General features: G+C 40.3%; 2 protein-coding genes across 2 annotated transcripts in view; one reads left to right on the plus strand and one right to left on the minus strand.

Annotated features, from left to right (window-relative positions):
• Positions 1-1806, minus strand: part of MTHFR (methylenetetrahydrofolate reductase) — a 38121-nt gene extending 36315 nt beyond the window's left edge. The window contains exon 1 of the mRNA XM_058161246.1: positions 1687-1806. The gene's annotated coding sequence lies outside the window, so the exon portion shown is untranslated. The remainder of the gene's footprint in view (positions 1-1686) is intronic.
• Positions 1807-7618: 5812 nt separating this feature from the next.
• CLCN6 (chloride voltage-gated channel 6) overlaps positions 7619-15219 on the plus strand; it is a 44492-nt gene continuing 36891 nt past the window's right edge. The window contains exons 1-3 of the mRNA XM_058161193.1: positions 7619-7753; positions 9040-9099; positions 11090-11155. Of these exons, the coding sequence (XP_058017176.1) occupies positions 7670-7753; positions 9040-9099; positions 11090-11155 (210 nt within the window). The 5' untranslated portion in view covers positions 7619-7669. The remainder of the gene's footprint in view (positions 7754-9039; positions 9100-11089; positions 11156-15219) is intronic.

A 15219-nucleotide genomic window follows, 5' to 3' on the forward strand; every position in this document is an offset into this window, starting at 1 on the left:
TTTTTCCTGTACAAGGGAAGACTAGTCCAAAAACGCCTTTAACCACTACACCACACTGCTCGCCCCTGTTTAAGATTAGGTAAAGGTAAAGGTTCCCCTCGCACGTACGTGCTAGTCGTTCCCGACTCTAGGGGGCGGTGCTCATCTCCATTTCAAAGCCAAAGAGCCAGCGCTGTCCGAAGACGTCTCCGTGGTCATGTGGCCAGCGTGACTCAACGCCAAAGGCGCACGGAACACTGTTACCTTCTACCAAAGGTGGTCCCTATTTTTTCTACTTGCATTTTTTACGTGCTTTCGAACTGCTAGGTTGGCAGAAGCTGGGACAAGTGACAGGAGCTCACCCCGTTACGCAGTAGCACTAGGGATTCAAACCGCCGAGCTGCCGACCTTTCGATCGACAAGCTCAACGTCCTAGCCCCTGAGCCACCGCGTCTAAGATTACAGTTGCCATTAATCTGGCCTGGTTAAGATGGTGGGTAGTGAGGATGGGACTTGTAGTTAGTGGCGATGGGAACGTGCAGTCCACAGAGTATGGCATTTTGCATGGCAGCAGGAAAGGAAGTCAGCCTCAAAGTTAGAGCCCCCCCCCTCCAGATCTGTCCCCCATTTCTCAGTCCAACCCATATAAGGAGGCAAAAACCTGGTGCCTATTTATAAACCTGAAAGCTTTATTTATTTATTTATTGATTGATGCAAGGAAATGATTTCTTTTAGGGTGGGACAAAAGGAAGTAATCTTTTTGCAATTCTTATCTGGATATTTTTTTTTCCTTCCTTCCTTCCTTCCTGGGAAGGGAGGGGAAATAGCACCCGGGTCTGCAGCTCTGTAGGGAAGCTGCCAAACTTTGCAAGGGGAAAAAATAATAATAATTGCACGCTTCTCTCCAGCCTTTTTGATTCATACATTCGCATGGAAAACGGGAGCATTTTTTTCATTGAATTATTAGGCATTAAATTCCCCCAGGAAGAGGGTGGGACTGTGCAGTGGAAGGAGGAGATTTGGCATTATTATTATTATTATTATTATTATTATTATTATTATTATTATTATTATTATTATTATTATTATTATTATTATTATTATTATTATTATTATTATTATTTACTTTATTATTTATTTTATTTATTATTATTATTATTATTATTATTTATTTAGTTTATTTATTCATTAAACATGAAACTCGAGTCAACTGAACATTCAAAAATGCATCACAAATACCACTGACTGGTGCATTTTTGAACGTTCAGTTTCATGTTTGATGAATTATTATTATTATATTATTATTATTATTTATTTTATTCATTAAACATGAAACTCAAGTCAACTGAACATTCAAACATGCATCACAAATACCACTGACTGGTGCATTTTTGGATGTTCAGTTTCATGTTTAATAAATTATTATTATTATTATTAATTTTATTCATTAAACATGAAACTCAATTCAACGGAAATTCTTATTATTGTTATTTTTATTATTATTATTAAAAATGCGTTATTTTGTGGCTGCTGGAAAAATGGCTTTTGAACCCCTGTTGCCCCTTTCCAGACCCAGATATATAAAAAAATCCCTTCCCCCTCCATTTCTCAATGGTTTCTTCTACCCTTCCCTGGCCAGTCGCTTACACAGTCGCCCCCCACGACACAGATGGAATGCTCTGCGGGTGCGCGCGCGCCCCCACTCACCTTCCTCGCGGCGACCCCCCCCTCACGCGAACACCTGCGGGACTCGCGCCGACGTCGTCACCGAAGAGAGAGAGAGAGAGGGAGACGGAGAGCGCATGCGCAGCAGCCATTCAGCTATCCCTCGTGGCCGCCTCGTTTAAATCTCCGCGTCTAAATACAATGGCAAAGCCACGCCCCTTAGGGACTACAGCCACGCCCCTTCTGCGGTCTGGCCCGGTGGCCGCTTCCAACATGGCAGCGCTGACGTCATTTTACCCTTTCTTGTTTAAAAAAAACCCAGATGTCTATCATTCATTGTTGTTATTGTTGGCACGTGGTTTCCTGGTTAACCACAAATCTGGGTTGGTTTTTTTTCCCCCTCCCCTCCCCCTCCTTTGCATTGTCGCTTAATAAGGGCCTCTGGTGGCTCAACAGACTAATGATTCATAATAATATAATATATAATAATAATATATATTATAATATATATATATTATATTAATATATAATATATTAATTATTTTATGATTTATATTATATTTATATTAATTATAATTTATAATATAATTTATAATAATAATAATGATTCATATGAATCATCTATTGTAATGTCCTTCCTGTTAAAGACTACTTCAGCTTCAATTGCAATAATACAAGAGCACACAATAGATTTAAACTTAATGTTAACCGCTTTAATCTAGATTGCAGAAAATATGACTTCTAGAATAGAATAGAATAGAATAGAATAGAATTTTTATTGGCCAAGTGTGATTGGACACACAAGGAATTTGTCTTGGTGCAAATGCTCTCAGTGTACATAAAAGAAAAGATACGTTCATCAAGGTACAACACTTACAACACTTAATGATAGTCATAGGATACAAATTAGAATAGAATAGAATAGAATAGAATAGAATAGAATAGAATAGAATAGAATAGAATAGAATTTTTTATTGGCCAAGTGTGATTGGACACACAAGGAATTTGTCTTGGTGCATATGCTCTCAGTGTACATAAAAGAAAAGATACGTTCATCAAGGTACAACATTTACAACACAATTGATGGTCAATATATCAGTATAAATCATAAGGATTGCCAGCAACAAGTTATAGTCATACAGTCATAAATGGAAAGAGATTGGTGATGGGAACGATGAGAAGATTAATAGTAGTGCAGATTCAATAAATAGTTTGACAGTGTTGATGGAATTATTTGTTATTATTATTTATAAATTATTATTTCTGTAACAGAATCATCAGTGCTTGGAATACTTTACCTGACTCTGTGGTCTCTTCCCATAATCCTAAAAGCTTTAACCAAAAACTGTCTACTATTGACCTCACCCCATTCCTAAGAGGACCATAAGGGGCGTGCATAAGCGCCCAAACGTGCCTACCGTTCCTGTCCTATTGTTTTTCTTTTCTTCTTCCTATATATATATATATATGCTTATACCTCCTTATACTTACTCATATGTGTTTATATACTATATAATCTTTTTGTATGATACGTACATATATTGTTGTGACAAAATAAATAAATAAATAAAAAATAAATAAAATAATGCAGTCTGTTATTAACACAGCTGCTTGCAATTACTGCAGGTTCTAGTCCCACCAGGCCCAAGGTTGACTCAGCCTTCCATCCTTTATAAGGTAGGTAAAATGAGGACCCAGATTGTTGGAGGCAATAAGTTGACTTTGTATATAATATACAAATGGATGAAGCCTATTGCTTGACATAGTGTAAGCCGCCCTGAGTCTTCGGAGAAGGGGGGGATATAAATGCAAATAAAATAAAAAAATAAGCAAGGAGCCCAGAATCTAATCCAAATCATTTTAATTCCTTATCTGCTTTAATTTTGGAGCATAAATGATTCTTTGTTCATTTCAGCCACCACGTGCCTGGGCAGCAGGCAGCAAATTCCCTTTTGCAAAGAAAGGACCCTCTCCCAAGTTCTTTTAAATGCACATATTGAAGGAGCATACTGATCAAACCAGTATTTGTTGTTTGCTTCTGATATGATATATTGCTAGAAATCATTTATTAGGAATTAAGCTTTATTCAGTTCTACAGAAGAATTATTGAGTCTGTCATCTGCACCTCTGTAACTGTCTGGTTTGGGTTCTGCAAACCGGAATATTATGTATATTTTACATATACATAATAATAGTAATAATAAGCATTTTCACCACTGGGTGCGGCTATTCCTTACAGGCATTTTCTCTGTAAGTTTTGGATATTAGTTTTATCACCCAGTCTTTTTACTTTGGCCATAAATAAAAAAGTTGGTTTTTTTGTTTTTTTTGTAAGCCTCGTCTGGAGTCTCACTCTCTTTGGCATCTCAGTGGCTTGGAGGTAACATCTGGGACCTTACGATATAAAACGATTACAAGAGAGCTAAAAATAAAAAGCTTGTGGCTTGAAATCAGGCAATCTCAGCCCGTGAGAACATCATAATAATAGTTCAAGTCACTGATTAATTAGATAAGGCAGGTTTATCGCAGTTTAATGTGCGATAAAAGAGTGGTTGCGACATCCAGAGACTGGCTGGAAGTGTACACAGGCCCTGTTTGTCTGAAAACCTTTGGCCTGTTTTCCATAGCAATCCAGACATGCAGATTGGTGGAGAGGAATGGTGGTGAATGGGATGTTTGGAAAGGTTAAAAAAAAAAGTCACAGGGGAGAGAGGGAGAGAGAGTTTGCCTGCTTTAAGGTGTTGGAAGAAAATGTCCATCTGGGTTCAGTTCCAAGTGGGGAGAAAGACACTGGAAACATGGTGGCTACTCGGAAAGATGGTTTTTAACGGTGGATAGAGGACCACATGGTTTTGAGGTCCTGAGCGAAAAGCGCATGGGTGAGAGAAAGAGAGAGATTTATACCCTTTGTTGGGATTTGATTCTGAGGTTGTCAGACTCCCATGGGGTCATGCAGGGGTAACTTTGTTGGTTGAGCCTTGCTGGGTGATGATGTAATGAAGTGGCGTTGGGCAATTCCTACTATGGCTCTGCCTGAAGGAAATAGATCTTTGTTATGTAGAATAGACTGGCCCAGGCCTTAAGGGCCCATTGACAAAGGTTTGAAGGGGGGTGGGGGCTGAGCTCCCGCCTCCCTTTTAGGGGAAATATTCTGCCCTTTTAATATTTCCTAAAATATCTCATTTTCCTAGGAGACAGGTGAGTGCTAACTTCCTACAAAGGGAAAGCAGCAAAAACAGCCAAATGCATGTTTTTCCAGGTTGAATTAAAACTTGTTTTATTTATTTTTTATTTATTTATTGTGACATTGTACCATAGCTTTGGTTTATAGTTTTACTCGTTATTTTAATATTTCGGCCAATTGAATCAGATTTTTAATTGAAATATTGTGATTTAACTTTTGTATATGTGTTTTATCTTGGCTGTAAACCGCCCTGAGTCTTCGGAGAAGGGCGGTATAGAAATGCAAATAATAAATACATTAATTAATAGGATGTAGACTTGTAGAGTGGTTTCTATTGAAAAAAAGATATTGCTGAAACGCCTCTTCATCCATTCTTATAATAATAGAATAGAATAGAATAGAATTCTTTATTGGCCAAGCGTGATTGGACACACAAGGAATTTGTCTTTGGTGCATAAGCTCTCAGTGTACATAAAAAATACATTCATCAAGAACCATAAGCTCCTGCCCTCTGGAACGAGCTGCCTCAGGGGATATGCCAACTCCCCGACCTCCGGACCTTCCGACGCGAGTTAAAGACCTTCTTGTTTTATCGTGCAGGGCTGGCCTAACGTATTTTAAATATGGGTTTTAGTATGGTTTTATTACTGTTTTATTCGTTTCGGCCTAATTGAATTTAGATTTTAAAATGTTTTTAATTTTTGTAACTCTGTTTTTTATTTGGCTGTAAACCGCCCTGAGTCCTTGGGGAGAAGGGCGGTATAAAAATTGAATTAATAAATAAATAAAATAAAATAAAATACAAACACTTAGTGATTGTCATGGGATATTAAATAAGCAATCAAATCATGCTAGGGAACTAAATAAAACAATATAAATCGTAAAGATACAAGCAACAAGGTAGTCTTAAGTAGGAGGAGATAGGTAATAGGAGAGATAAGAATAGAATAGGAATAGAATAGAATAGAATAGAATAAAGTAGAATTCTTTATTGGCCAAGTGTGATGGGACACACAAGGAATTTGTCTTTGGTGCATGTACTCTCAATGTTCATAAAAGAAAACATACCTTCATCAAGAATCCTAAGGTACAACACTTAATGATAATCATAGTAAATAATAAAAAAAGTCATAATAAAGATTTAATTTGCCACAAAGGCCACCAAAGACCATCTCTTTCACTTCCTTAGGGTTTTTTTTTAAACTTCATTTTTTATTTGATTCAGAAGGTTAAAATACAAGACTTTTACTCTTTGTTGTCACTTAGAATGTATACTAATCGGCATATATTAGAATGAAATATTTGAAATATTTGAGAGCTGCATACAGCTCTCAAATGGAGCGCTCACCTCCAATATACTCCATGAACATGATAAATAAATGCAAAATTACACATATACCCACTTATATTTCCAGACGTAAGATTCGCTTTTCTCACCATGTACATGTACACATCCGAACTGGACTGTGTTGTTTCTCTGTGTCAGATATGTGGACAGGTGCATCATTTTGTGTGTGTGTATATATATATATATATATCATTTTTTGTGTATATATATGTTTGTCATATATATATAGGTCATGTTTATGTAGCGTCTATTGGAGGTGGTGACCCTTTGAGAGCTGTATGCAAAGAAATTTCATTTTTGAAAAATACAAATTTCTTTACAAAATAGAAAAGAAGAAAAAAATTAACAGACAGAACTAAAAAATGTAAATTAAAAAGGACAAAAACAAAATATATCGTTGCAATTGATTTGTCAATGTTCAACTAGGGGCAATAATATGTGTTTTGACTTTTTGCCCACTTTGTTAGTTGTTCCTGTTTTTTAGGTTGGATGCGTCTTGTAAATCGCTCTGAATTTTCTCACAGGAAAAAAGCAATATTGCTTTGGGATAATCTATAAACGACCCAAGCCCAGTTCTTTGAGAAAAAGATATCAATATGGACATATTGCTGCTATTATTATTAATTTAAATTTATTGTTCTCCCAACTCCCTATAACAAGGGTCTCCAGCCTTGGCCACTTTAAGATTTATGGACTTCAACTCGCAGAGTTCCTCAGCCAGCAAGTCTTAAAGGGACCAAAGTTGGAGACCCCTGTATTGTATTGTATTGTATTGTATTGTATTCTATCCCATCCCATCCCATCCCATCCTAATATTTCTATTCTATTCTATTCTATTCTATTCTATTCTATTCTATTCTATTTTATATTCTATTTTATTTGATATTTTTTCTATTCCATCCTATCCTATCCTATCCTATCCTATCCTATCCTATCCTATCCTATCCTTCTATTCTATCCTATCCTATTCTATTTCTATGTTTTCTTTTCTATTCTATTCTATTCTATTCCATTCTATATTTTCTATCTTATCCTATCCTATTCCATATTTTGTATTGTATTGTATTGTATTGTATTGTATTGTATTGTATTGTATTGTATTGTATTGTATTGTATTCTATTCTATTCTATTCTATTCTATTCTATTCTATTCTATTCTATTCTATTCTATATAAAAATATATTTTTATGGTCATTCTTGAGGAAGGCTTCTATACACAAAAGGATGCATCTCTTCACTCCCCCCCCCATTCCTATCTCTACAGCTCCACTTCCTGTTTCGCGGCCCACCATCAAGATGGCCGAACGAACAACTTCCGCCCGGAAGCCGCCGTTTCCAATCAGCGGAAACCTTTCTTAAAGGAACGCCTACCTCTTTCCGCTTTCCTGCGCCGGCTCGGAAGGGGGTGGGGGTGGGGTCTTTCTGCGAGGCGCATGCGCGAAGGCGGGCTGCCTTTTTGGGGGGCACCCGAGTGGGCTCCTTGAGGGGCGACGATGGCGGCGGGGTGCCGGGGGGGCTGTTGCGGGTGCTGTTGCTGCTGCTGTGGGGAAACGGAGAGCCGCACTCCGGAAGAGCTGGTGAGGGGTGGGCTGGGAGGGGCTTTCGTCATTGGACCCCCCCTATTATAGCAGAATTGGGGGAGGGGTATTATATTTGCATATGCAAATTAGGCTGGGTCTGGTAGCACTTTTTTTTTTTTTGCTGTTACCTCATGGCAAAGCGAAGAGGGTGCCTCTGAGCACGTACAGAGTTCCTTGTGGATTCTTGTAAAATTCAAAACGTGCTGCCAATTTTTCTGAGGGTTTGGAAGGGGAGGAGGAGAGACCAAAATAACAGATAACAGAAATATCAAAGTATTATTTATTATGTAGTGTCAAATGATAATAATAATAATAATAATAATATATATGAATAAGAATCTGTCCTAATGTTCCCTTTGATTGTATCCAATTTCATATAGTTATTACATACTTACGATTATATTTATGCTTATATATCGTATAGTTATTTCATACTTATGATTATATATACTGTTGTGACAAATAAAATAAAAATAAAATAAAAAAAATATGACACAAGAAAATGACCTGGTCTACAGTATTGCCTTTATTGTCATTGTGCATCGTGTAGACAATGGAATTGGTTGCATAAAAAAGAAAGCTTGAAACTTGGAATAAAAACAGAAGTATCTAAGTATTGTTTCATTTGCAAAGGCAATGACTTCAGCATGCGTTTCATGCAACTTCATGCAAAATCTTGCTTTTTAGGTGGCTTTTTTCCCTTGAATGTTGGTTATGAATATTTATATATATATATTTATATATTTATATATATGTATATGTATATGCATATGCATATATATATATATATATATATATATATATATGTATGTATGTATGTATGTATGTATGTATGTATGTATGTAGGTAGGTAGGTCTTTGGTTATTCGGGTTTTCTCCCGTGTAAAATTGGAAGTGTCTTGGCGACGTTTTGACGAAGTCTCATTCGTCATCTTCAGGCTTATTCGTCAGCACGAAGCACGAAGCTGAAGCCTGAAGATGACGAATGAGACTTCGTCGAAACGTCGCCAAGACACTTCCAATTTTACGCGGGAGAAAACCCGAATAACCAAAGACCTACATACAAACACCCGCGAAAACCTCAGAAAATATATATATATATATATATAATATTTATTAATAAAATAAAAAATTCTATTCTAGCCTATCTTATATTATTTTATTTTATTTGTTTGTCAAACATGTACAAGATAACAAGTATAGGTATGAACATAAACATGAACAAAAGAGGTAAATATACCTGGTTTGCCTTTGATCATATTAATTATTTCTTTATTTTGCAGACCATCCTTGGAGAGACGGAAGATGAAGACGATGAAATTCTACCCCGTAAAGACTATGAGGTGAAATGCCTCAAAAATGCGCTTTATTTGTTAGGAAGAGCACGAAGCATTACAGGAAAAAAAGGAGAAAGATGTTATTGGGACAGCGGCTGCTTCTCCCGTAAAAGACTAAAAATAAAGTTAAGAGTAATTGCCCAAAGCTGTTTCATTCCTGAGTAGGTCTCTTCGAGGCTTCTAAATGAGCCTTTTTTGGCCAAAATCTGCGACTTTAATCGATGTTGGGAAACTAAGCAAGGTCAGAGTTGAAGTATCCTTGGAATGAGGACCACAAAGAAACACCCGGGAATTTTAGGCAGGACAGGAGAGTCAAAACAACACAGCCTGAAAGAATGGCAAATTTCTTTTTGTACAGCTGGAAAGAAAATGGCTTTGGACAAGTAGGTTTAGTCACCATAAAGTGATTTTAGCGTGGCATTTTCATTTACTGCAGAGAGAGGGTAGCTTTATTTACTTAGCAGCCAAAACTTTTTGCAGCACTCAGAATTAGGGTTTGATGAATTACATTCAACTAGTTTAACATAGGATTATGGAATTATTTATTTAGCACAGGGGTAGTCAACCTTTTTATACCTACTGCCCACTTTTGTATCTCTTGTTAGTAAAATTTTCTAACCGCCTACAGGTTCCACAGTAATGCGCCGTGTATCGTCATCTGTGCATGCCTCTCGTGCATCGTGGATTGGGTTTGGGGTGGGGGGGGCGCTGGCTACCAGCTCTGCTTGTCTGCTACAGCTGGGTGGTGTGGGGGGAGATGCGCAAGCTATTCTGGGACGAGGCTCTTTTGTTTGCGGTCGCACTATAGCGCCATTTAGTTTCACTTACGTAATGTGAACTAAACTTATGCGCGGGTGATACAAAAAGTATATTTTCAGAAATTTAAATTGTCACGGGGAATTTTATGAAAACCTAATGAAAATGTTTTTAAATAATGCTATGAATTTTTTTTTAAAAAGTCAATTAAATTAAAAAAAAGGAAAGTGCTTCAGTATCGGACAAAACCTCTACCGCCCACCATGAAAGCTGGAACCCCCACTAGTGGGCGGTAGGGACCAGGTTGACTACCACTGATTTAGCATATGGGAAATACATGGACTTAATAATAGTTTCAAATGTTAATGTCCAGTCCACTCAGCCATTCAAAGACAGGGTGGCCTATGTTGAAAAAAATCAGACATTGGGCTGGTGTAAGATAGGGGATGTGGTGGCTCAGTGGCTAAAACACTGAGCTTATCGATCAAAAGGTCGGCAGTTTGGCGGTTGAAATCCCTAGTGCCACATAACGGAGTGAGCTCCCGTTCCTTGTCCCAGCTTCTGCCAACCTAGCAGTTCGAAAGCAGGTAAAAAATGCAAGTAGAAAAATAGGGACCACCTTTGATGGGAACAAATTGATGGGAACACCTTTGATGGGAATAGCATTCCATGCGCCTTTGACGTTGAGTCATGCTGGCCACATGACCATGGAGACAACTTCGGACAGCGCTGGCTCTTCGGCTTTGAAACGGAGATGAGCACCGCCCCCTAGAGTCGGGAACGACTAGCACGTATGTGCGAAGGGAACTTTTACCTTTAAGCTCTTGATGGACATTCGGACACAATGTGGTGGATATTTTAAGGATTATGGAATTTGACATACAGTCCTTGACTTACGACCTCAATTGAGCCCTCATTTTTTGTTGCTCAGTGAAAAATTTGTTAAGTGAGCTTTGCTCCATTTTACGACCTTTCTTGCCCCAGTTGTTAAATGAAACACTTGCAGTTGTGGGAATGATGTGGGAATGCTGCAGTGGTTGCAAGTGTGAAAAACGGCCCCAAGTCACTTTTTTCAGTGGTATTGTAACTGAACGGTCACTAAATAAACTGTTGTAAATTGGGGACTACCTGTAGCGTGATCGCATTAAATGGTTTTTGCTTAAAGTTGGCTATAGCTTGCTCGTCTCTTCCGGTTGGGCAGCCTTTCTGAAAATATTGGCATTTCGTTTTTCCTCTCCAGAGCTTGGATTATGATCGGTGCCTCAATGAACCGTACTTGGAAGTCCTAGAAAGCCTCGATAACAAGGTAAGATGTAACGGGAGTCTTGATCACCGTTCAATAAATCACATTTGTGGAAAGGCCACTTTTGCAGTCCCGGGAATAGAGGAATATTTGAATACTTGCTTCAAAGCGTATTAACGTTACTGTTGGGCCTGGAAGCCATCTTGGGCATTGGACCTGCAGGCCTGCCATAATTAGTGCTGTGGGAAACTGGGAGGTGGAATTGTGTGGAGCTGCTGGGGAGATGTGAAGTCAAAATAACATTCCTTTCTCGGAGAGTCAAGACCACTCTGCCCTGCACCTGGAGAGGTGTGACTGAGAAGCATCTCCAGTTGGTACAGTGCTTTGATTGGACCACGTGATGGACATGTGGGTGTTGGGGCAGGGAGTTGGACTTTCTTTTGGGTGGGCAAAACCTGGAAGCTTTCAGATTCGGGTTTTCCCAGATGTACCAATATGACATCTCTAATAAAAGGGCTTCGTCAACTTCCTGACCTCTGAACCTTCTGCCGCGAGCTTAAGACACATCTATTTATTTGCGCAGGGCTAGCCTAGGGTTTTAGTTTTTAAATTTAGTTTTTAATGGGGTTTTATATTATTTTATTCTAGTGATATTTTTAATTCGGCCTAATTAATAAGTTTTTTTAATTGTTGTTTTTACCTGTATTATTTGCATGTTTTTATCTGGCTGTGAACCGCCCTGAGTCCTTCGGGAGATAGGGCGGTATAAAAATTCGAATAAATAAATAAATAAATAAATAAAATGGATGTCAGGGTTCCAAGGAAGACCCCCAACAAAATAAGGCTTTGAGGCTTGAGGTTCCTCAAAGTTCCAATTTATTAGAGATGTCACATTGGCACAGCTGGGAAAACCCGAATCTGAAAGCTTCCAGGTTTTCCACACCCAGTTGACAGTTCACAGCCCTGCCCCACACCCACAAGTTCATCGCATTGTCCAATCAACTCTTCCCATTCATTTGGATACAATATTCAGGCAGTCTCCATCAGACACAGGCAAAAGTCCTTGAATACGGAATGTTGTTATGACTAACTTTCTACCGCTCCAACAACAACCCCCTCCCAACTTCCCCAGCTAAAATATATGGCAGTTAAGAAGCAAAAAGAAAATTGCTTTCCAAAACTGACAATGGAACTTTGAGGACTGCCTAGCTTCGGAGTTTTATTTAGTTGGGCGCATTACTTGGAATCCTGACGTTTACTGTGAGAGGCACTTTACATTTTGTATGCATGCTTCCCTCCATGTTCTCCATCCAGTGAGTAGGTAAAGAGCAAGAGTAATTACAGGTAGTCCTTGACTTACGACCGCAATTGAGCCCAATTTTTCTGTTGCCAAGTGAGACGTTGGTTAAGTGAATTTTGCGACCTTTCTTGACTCGGTTGTTAGGTGAACACTGCAGTTCTTCAATTAATAACATGCTTGTTAAGTGAATCTGGCTTTACCGTCGTCAGATCCCGGGACAGATATCGTGTGATCCCGGGACGCTGTAACCGTCATAAGTACAGAGTCAGTTGCCAAGCGTCTGAATTTGGATCGCGTGGCCATGGGGATCTTGCAACAGTTGTAAATGTGAAAAATGGTCGTAAGTCACTTTCCCCCCCCCCCCCCGAGCCGTTGAATCTTTGCTTGGTCACTAAATGAACCGTTGTAAATCGAGGACCACCTGTATTGAACAACATGTTTCTTTTAGTCCATTGCTAAGGTTTACAGGTCTGGGAATAGGTCAACATTGGTTGCTGTTGATAGTTTTTCCCTTTGTAAACTAATCTAATCTTTGCAAATGAGGCTATGATACTCAGCTGTACCACCCCAACGAAGCTGTCGAAGTGCTGTCCCGGTGTCTGGAGGCCGTACGGGTCTGGATGGGGAGAAACAGGCTCAGGCTCAATCCCTCCAAGACAGAGTGGCTGTGGATGCCGGCATCCCGGTACAGTCAGCTGCAGCTGCAGCTGACTGTTGGGGGCGAGTCATTGGCCCCAACGGAAAGGGTGCGCAACTTGGGCGTTCTCCTGGATGGACGGCTGTCTTTTGAAGATCATTTGACGGCCGTCTCCAGGAGAGCTTTTTACCAGGTTCGCCTGGTTCGCCAGTTGCGCCCCTTTCTAGACCGGGATGCCCTATGCACGGTCACTCATGCTCTCGTGACATCTCGTCTGGATTACTGCAATGCTGTCTACATGGGGCTCCCCCTGAAGAGCACCCGGAGGCTCCAGTTAGTCCAGAATGGGGCTGCGCGGGTGATAGAGGGAGCCCCTCGTGGCTCCCATGTGACACCACTCCTGCGCAGACTGCACTGGCTACCTGTGGCCTTTCGGGTGCGCTTCAAGGTTTTGGTAACTATCTTCAAAGCGCTCCATGGCATAGGGCCGGGCTATCTAGGGGACCGTCTGCTGCCACCGATTGCCTCCCACCGACCCGTGCGCTCACAGGGAGGGACTCCTTAGGGTGCCGTCAGCCAGGCAGTGCCGACTGGCGACGCCCAGAGGGAGAGCCTTTTCTGTGGGGGCTCCCACCCTCTGGAACGAACTTCCCCCAGGTCTTCGTCAACTTTCCGACCTTCGAACCTTTCGCCGCGGGCTTAAGACACATCTATTTATTTGCGCAGGACTGGACTAGAATTTTAAATTTTAATTTGGTTTTAATGGGGTTTTATTATTTTTATTGCAATTTTTAACATTCGGCCTTATTTAATAAGTTTTTTAAATTGGTGTTTTATTCTGTATTTATATGTATGTTTTTATTAGGCTGTAAACCGCCCTGAGTCCCCTGGGAGATAGGGCGGTATATAAATGTGATTAAATAAATAAATAAATAAAATAAATAAGCAATAGTGGATGCGCAGAGCGTCCATGATGACGTCCGAGTGGGTGGGCGGAGCTTCCCACCGCCACCGCTACCAGTTCGCCTGAATCGGGTAGAACCGGTAGAATCCCACCGCTGGTCAGAAGGTCTGGTTGCAAGCACTTCCAAAGTTGAACTGTGTGTTTCGGCGTGGATTTGACCAACGTGTCGCTTTATCATCCACGCCTCAGGTGCCCCGTCCGACCTTTGCCCGGGGAATGTTGATTGAAGGAAAAGCACTCGGACCATCATCGATTGGCACAACGCGCTTATCAAAATCCTCCGAGCACGATTTGGAGCTGAAAGTGAACCACAATTCTGGTTTTCAGTGTCTTTAGAGATTCTCCGTCATCCAAAGATTTTTTTCAGGAGGCAACTTGACTCTCTTGGTTTTTTTCTTTTGAAGACGTTTCGCTTTTCCTCCAAGAAGCTTCTTCAGCTCTGACCGGAGGATGGTGGGGAAAGGAAAGATTTACACTCCTTGCAGACAGCTGGCCGTCTGCATCCTTTTTAGAGGGTCGTTGAGGCCACTTGGACATTTTTCTGTGTCTTCAGACAAACCTCCAAGTGGTCTCAACGACTCTCTAAACCACAGGTGTCAAACTCAAATCGTGTCACATGACGTATTGGGATGTATCGCAGTGTTTTTTGTCTTTGCGGCGCTGAGATGGGCATGGCCTGTTAGAGTTTAGGCAGCGTAACTAGTATTCTGAGAAAAAACCCAGGAGCTATTAACACAGCATACAGCACACACAGCCTTTTAGCGTATAACAGTGGTTTTATCCACAGTGAAATATTTACAAACATATACATGGTTAAATACCTTTGCAGCTACTGATACAACGGAGAGCAATGATACACACGAGTAGAAGGCTCGAAGAGAAGGTTTGAGGAGAAGGAAAGCCGTCTGATGGCTTCCTATATATAGGCAGCTTCTGACCCAGTTGCTGCCTCCTTCTATTGCAACAGCTTCTGGCTGCCTTCCGCTTACAGCTTCCCATCAGCTTACAGCTATTAACTCTTTACACCCTGACGTGGCCTGTGTGTGATGCATCCAGCCGGAGGGCCACCAGTTTGACACGCCTGCTCTCAAAGGATGCCAATGACCAGCTGTCTGCAAGGAGTATAAATCCTTCCATTTCCCCATCCTCCAATCAGCTGAAGAAGCTTCTTGGAGGAGAAGCGAAATATCTTCTAGAAAAACCAGGAAATCTGTTTGCCTCTTAAA

This window comes from Ahaetulla prasina, chromosome 18, assembly GCF_028640845.1.
Source record: "Ahaetulla prasina isolate Xishuangbanna chromosome 18, ASM2864084v1, whole genome shotgun sequence".
In the NCBI taxonomy this organism is placed as follows: Eukaryota; Metazoa; Chordata; class Lepidosauria; order Squamata; family Colubridae; genus Ahaetulla; species Ahaetulla prasina.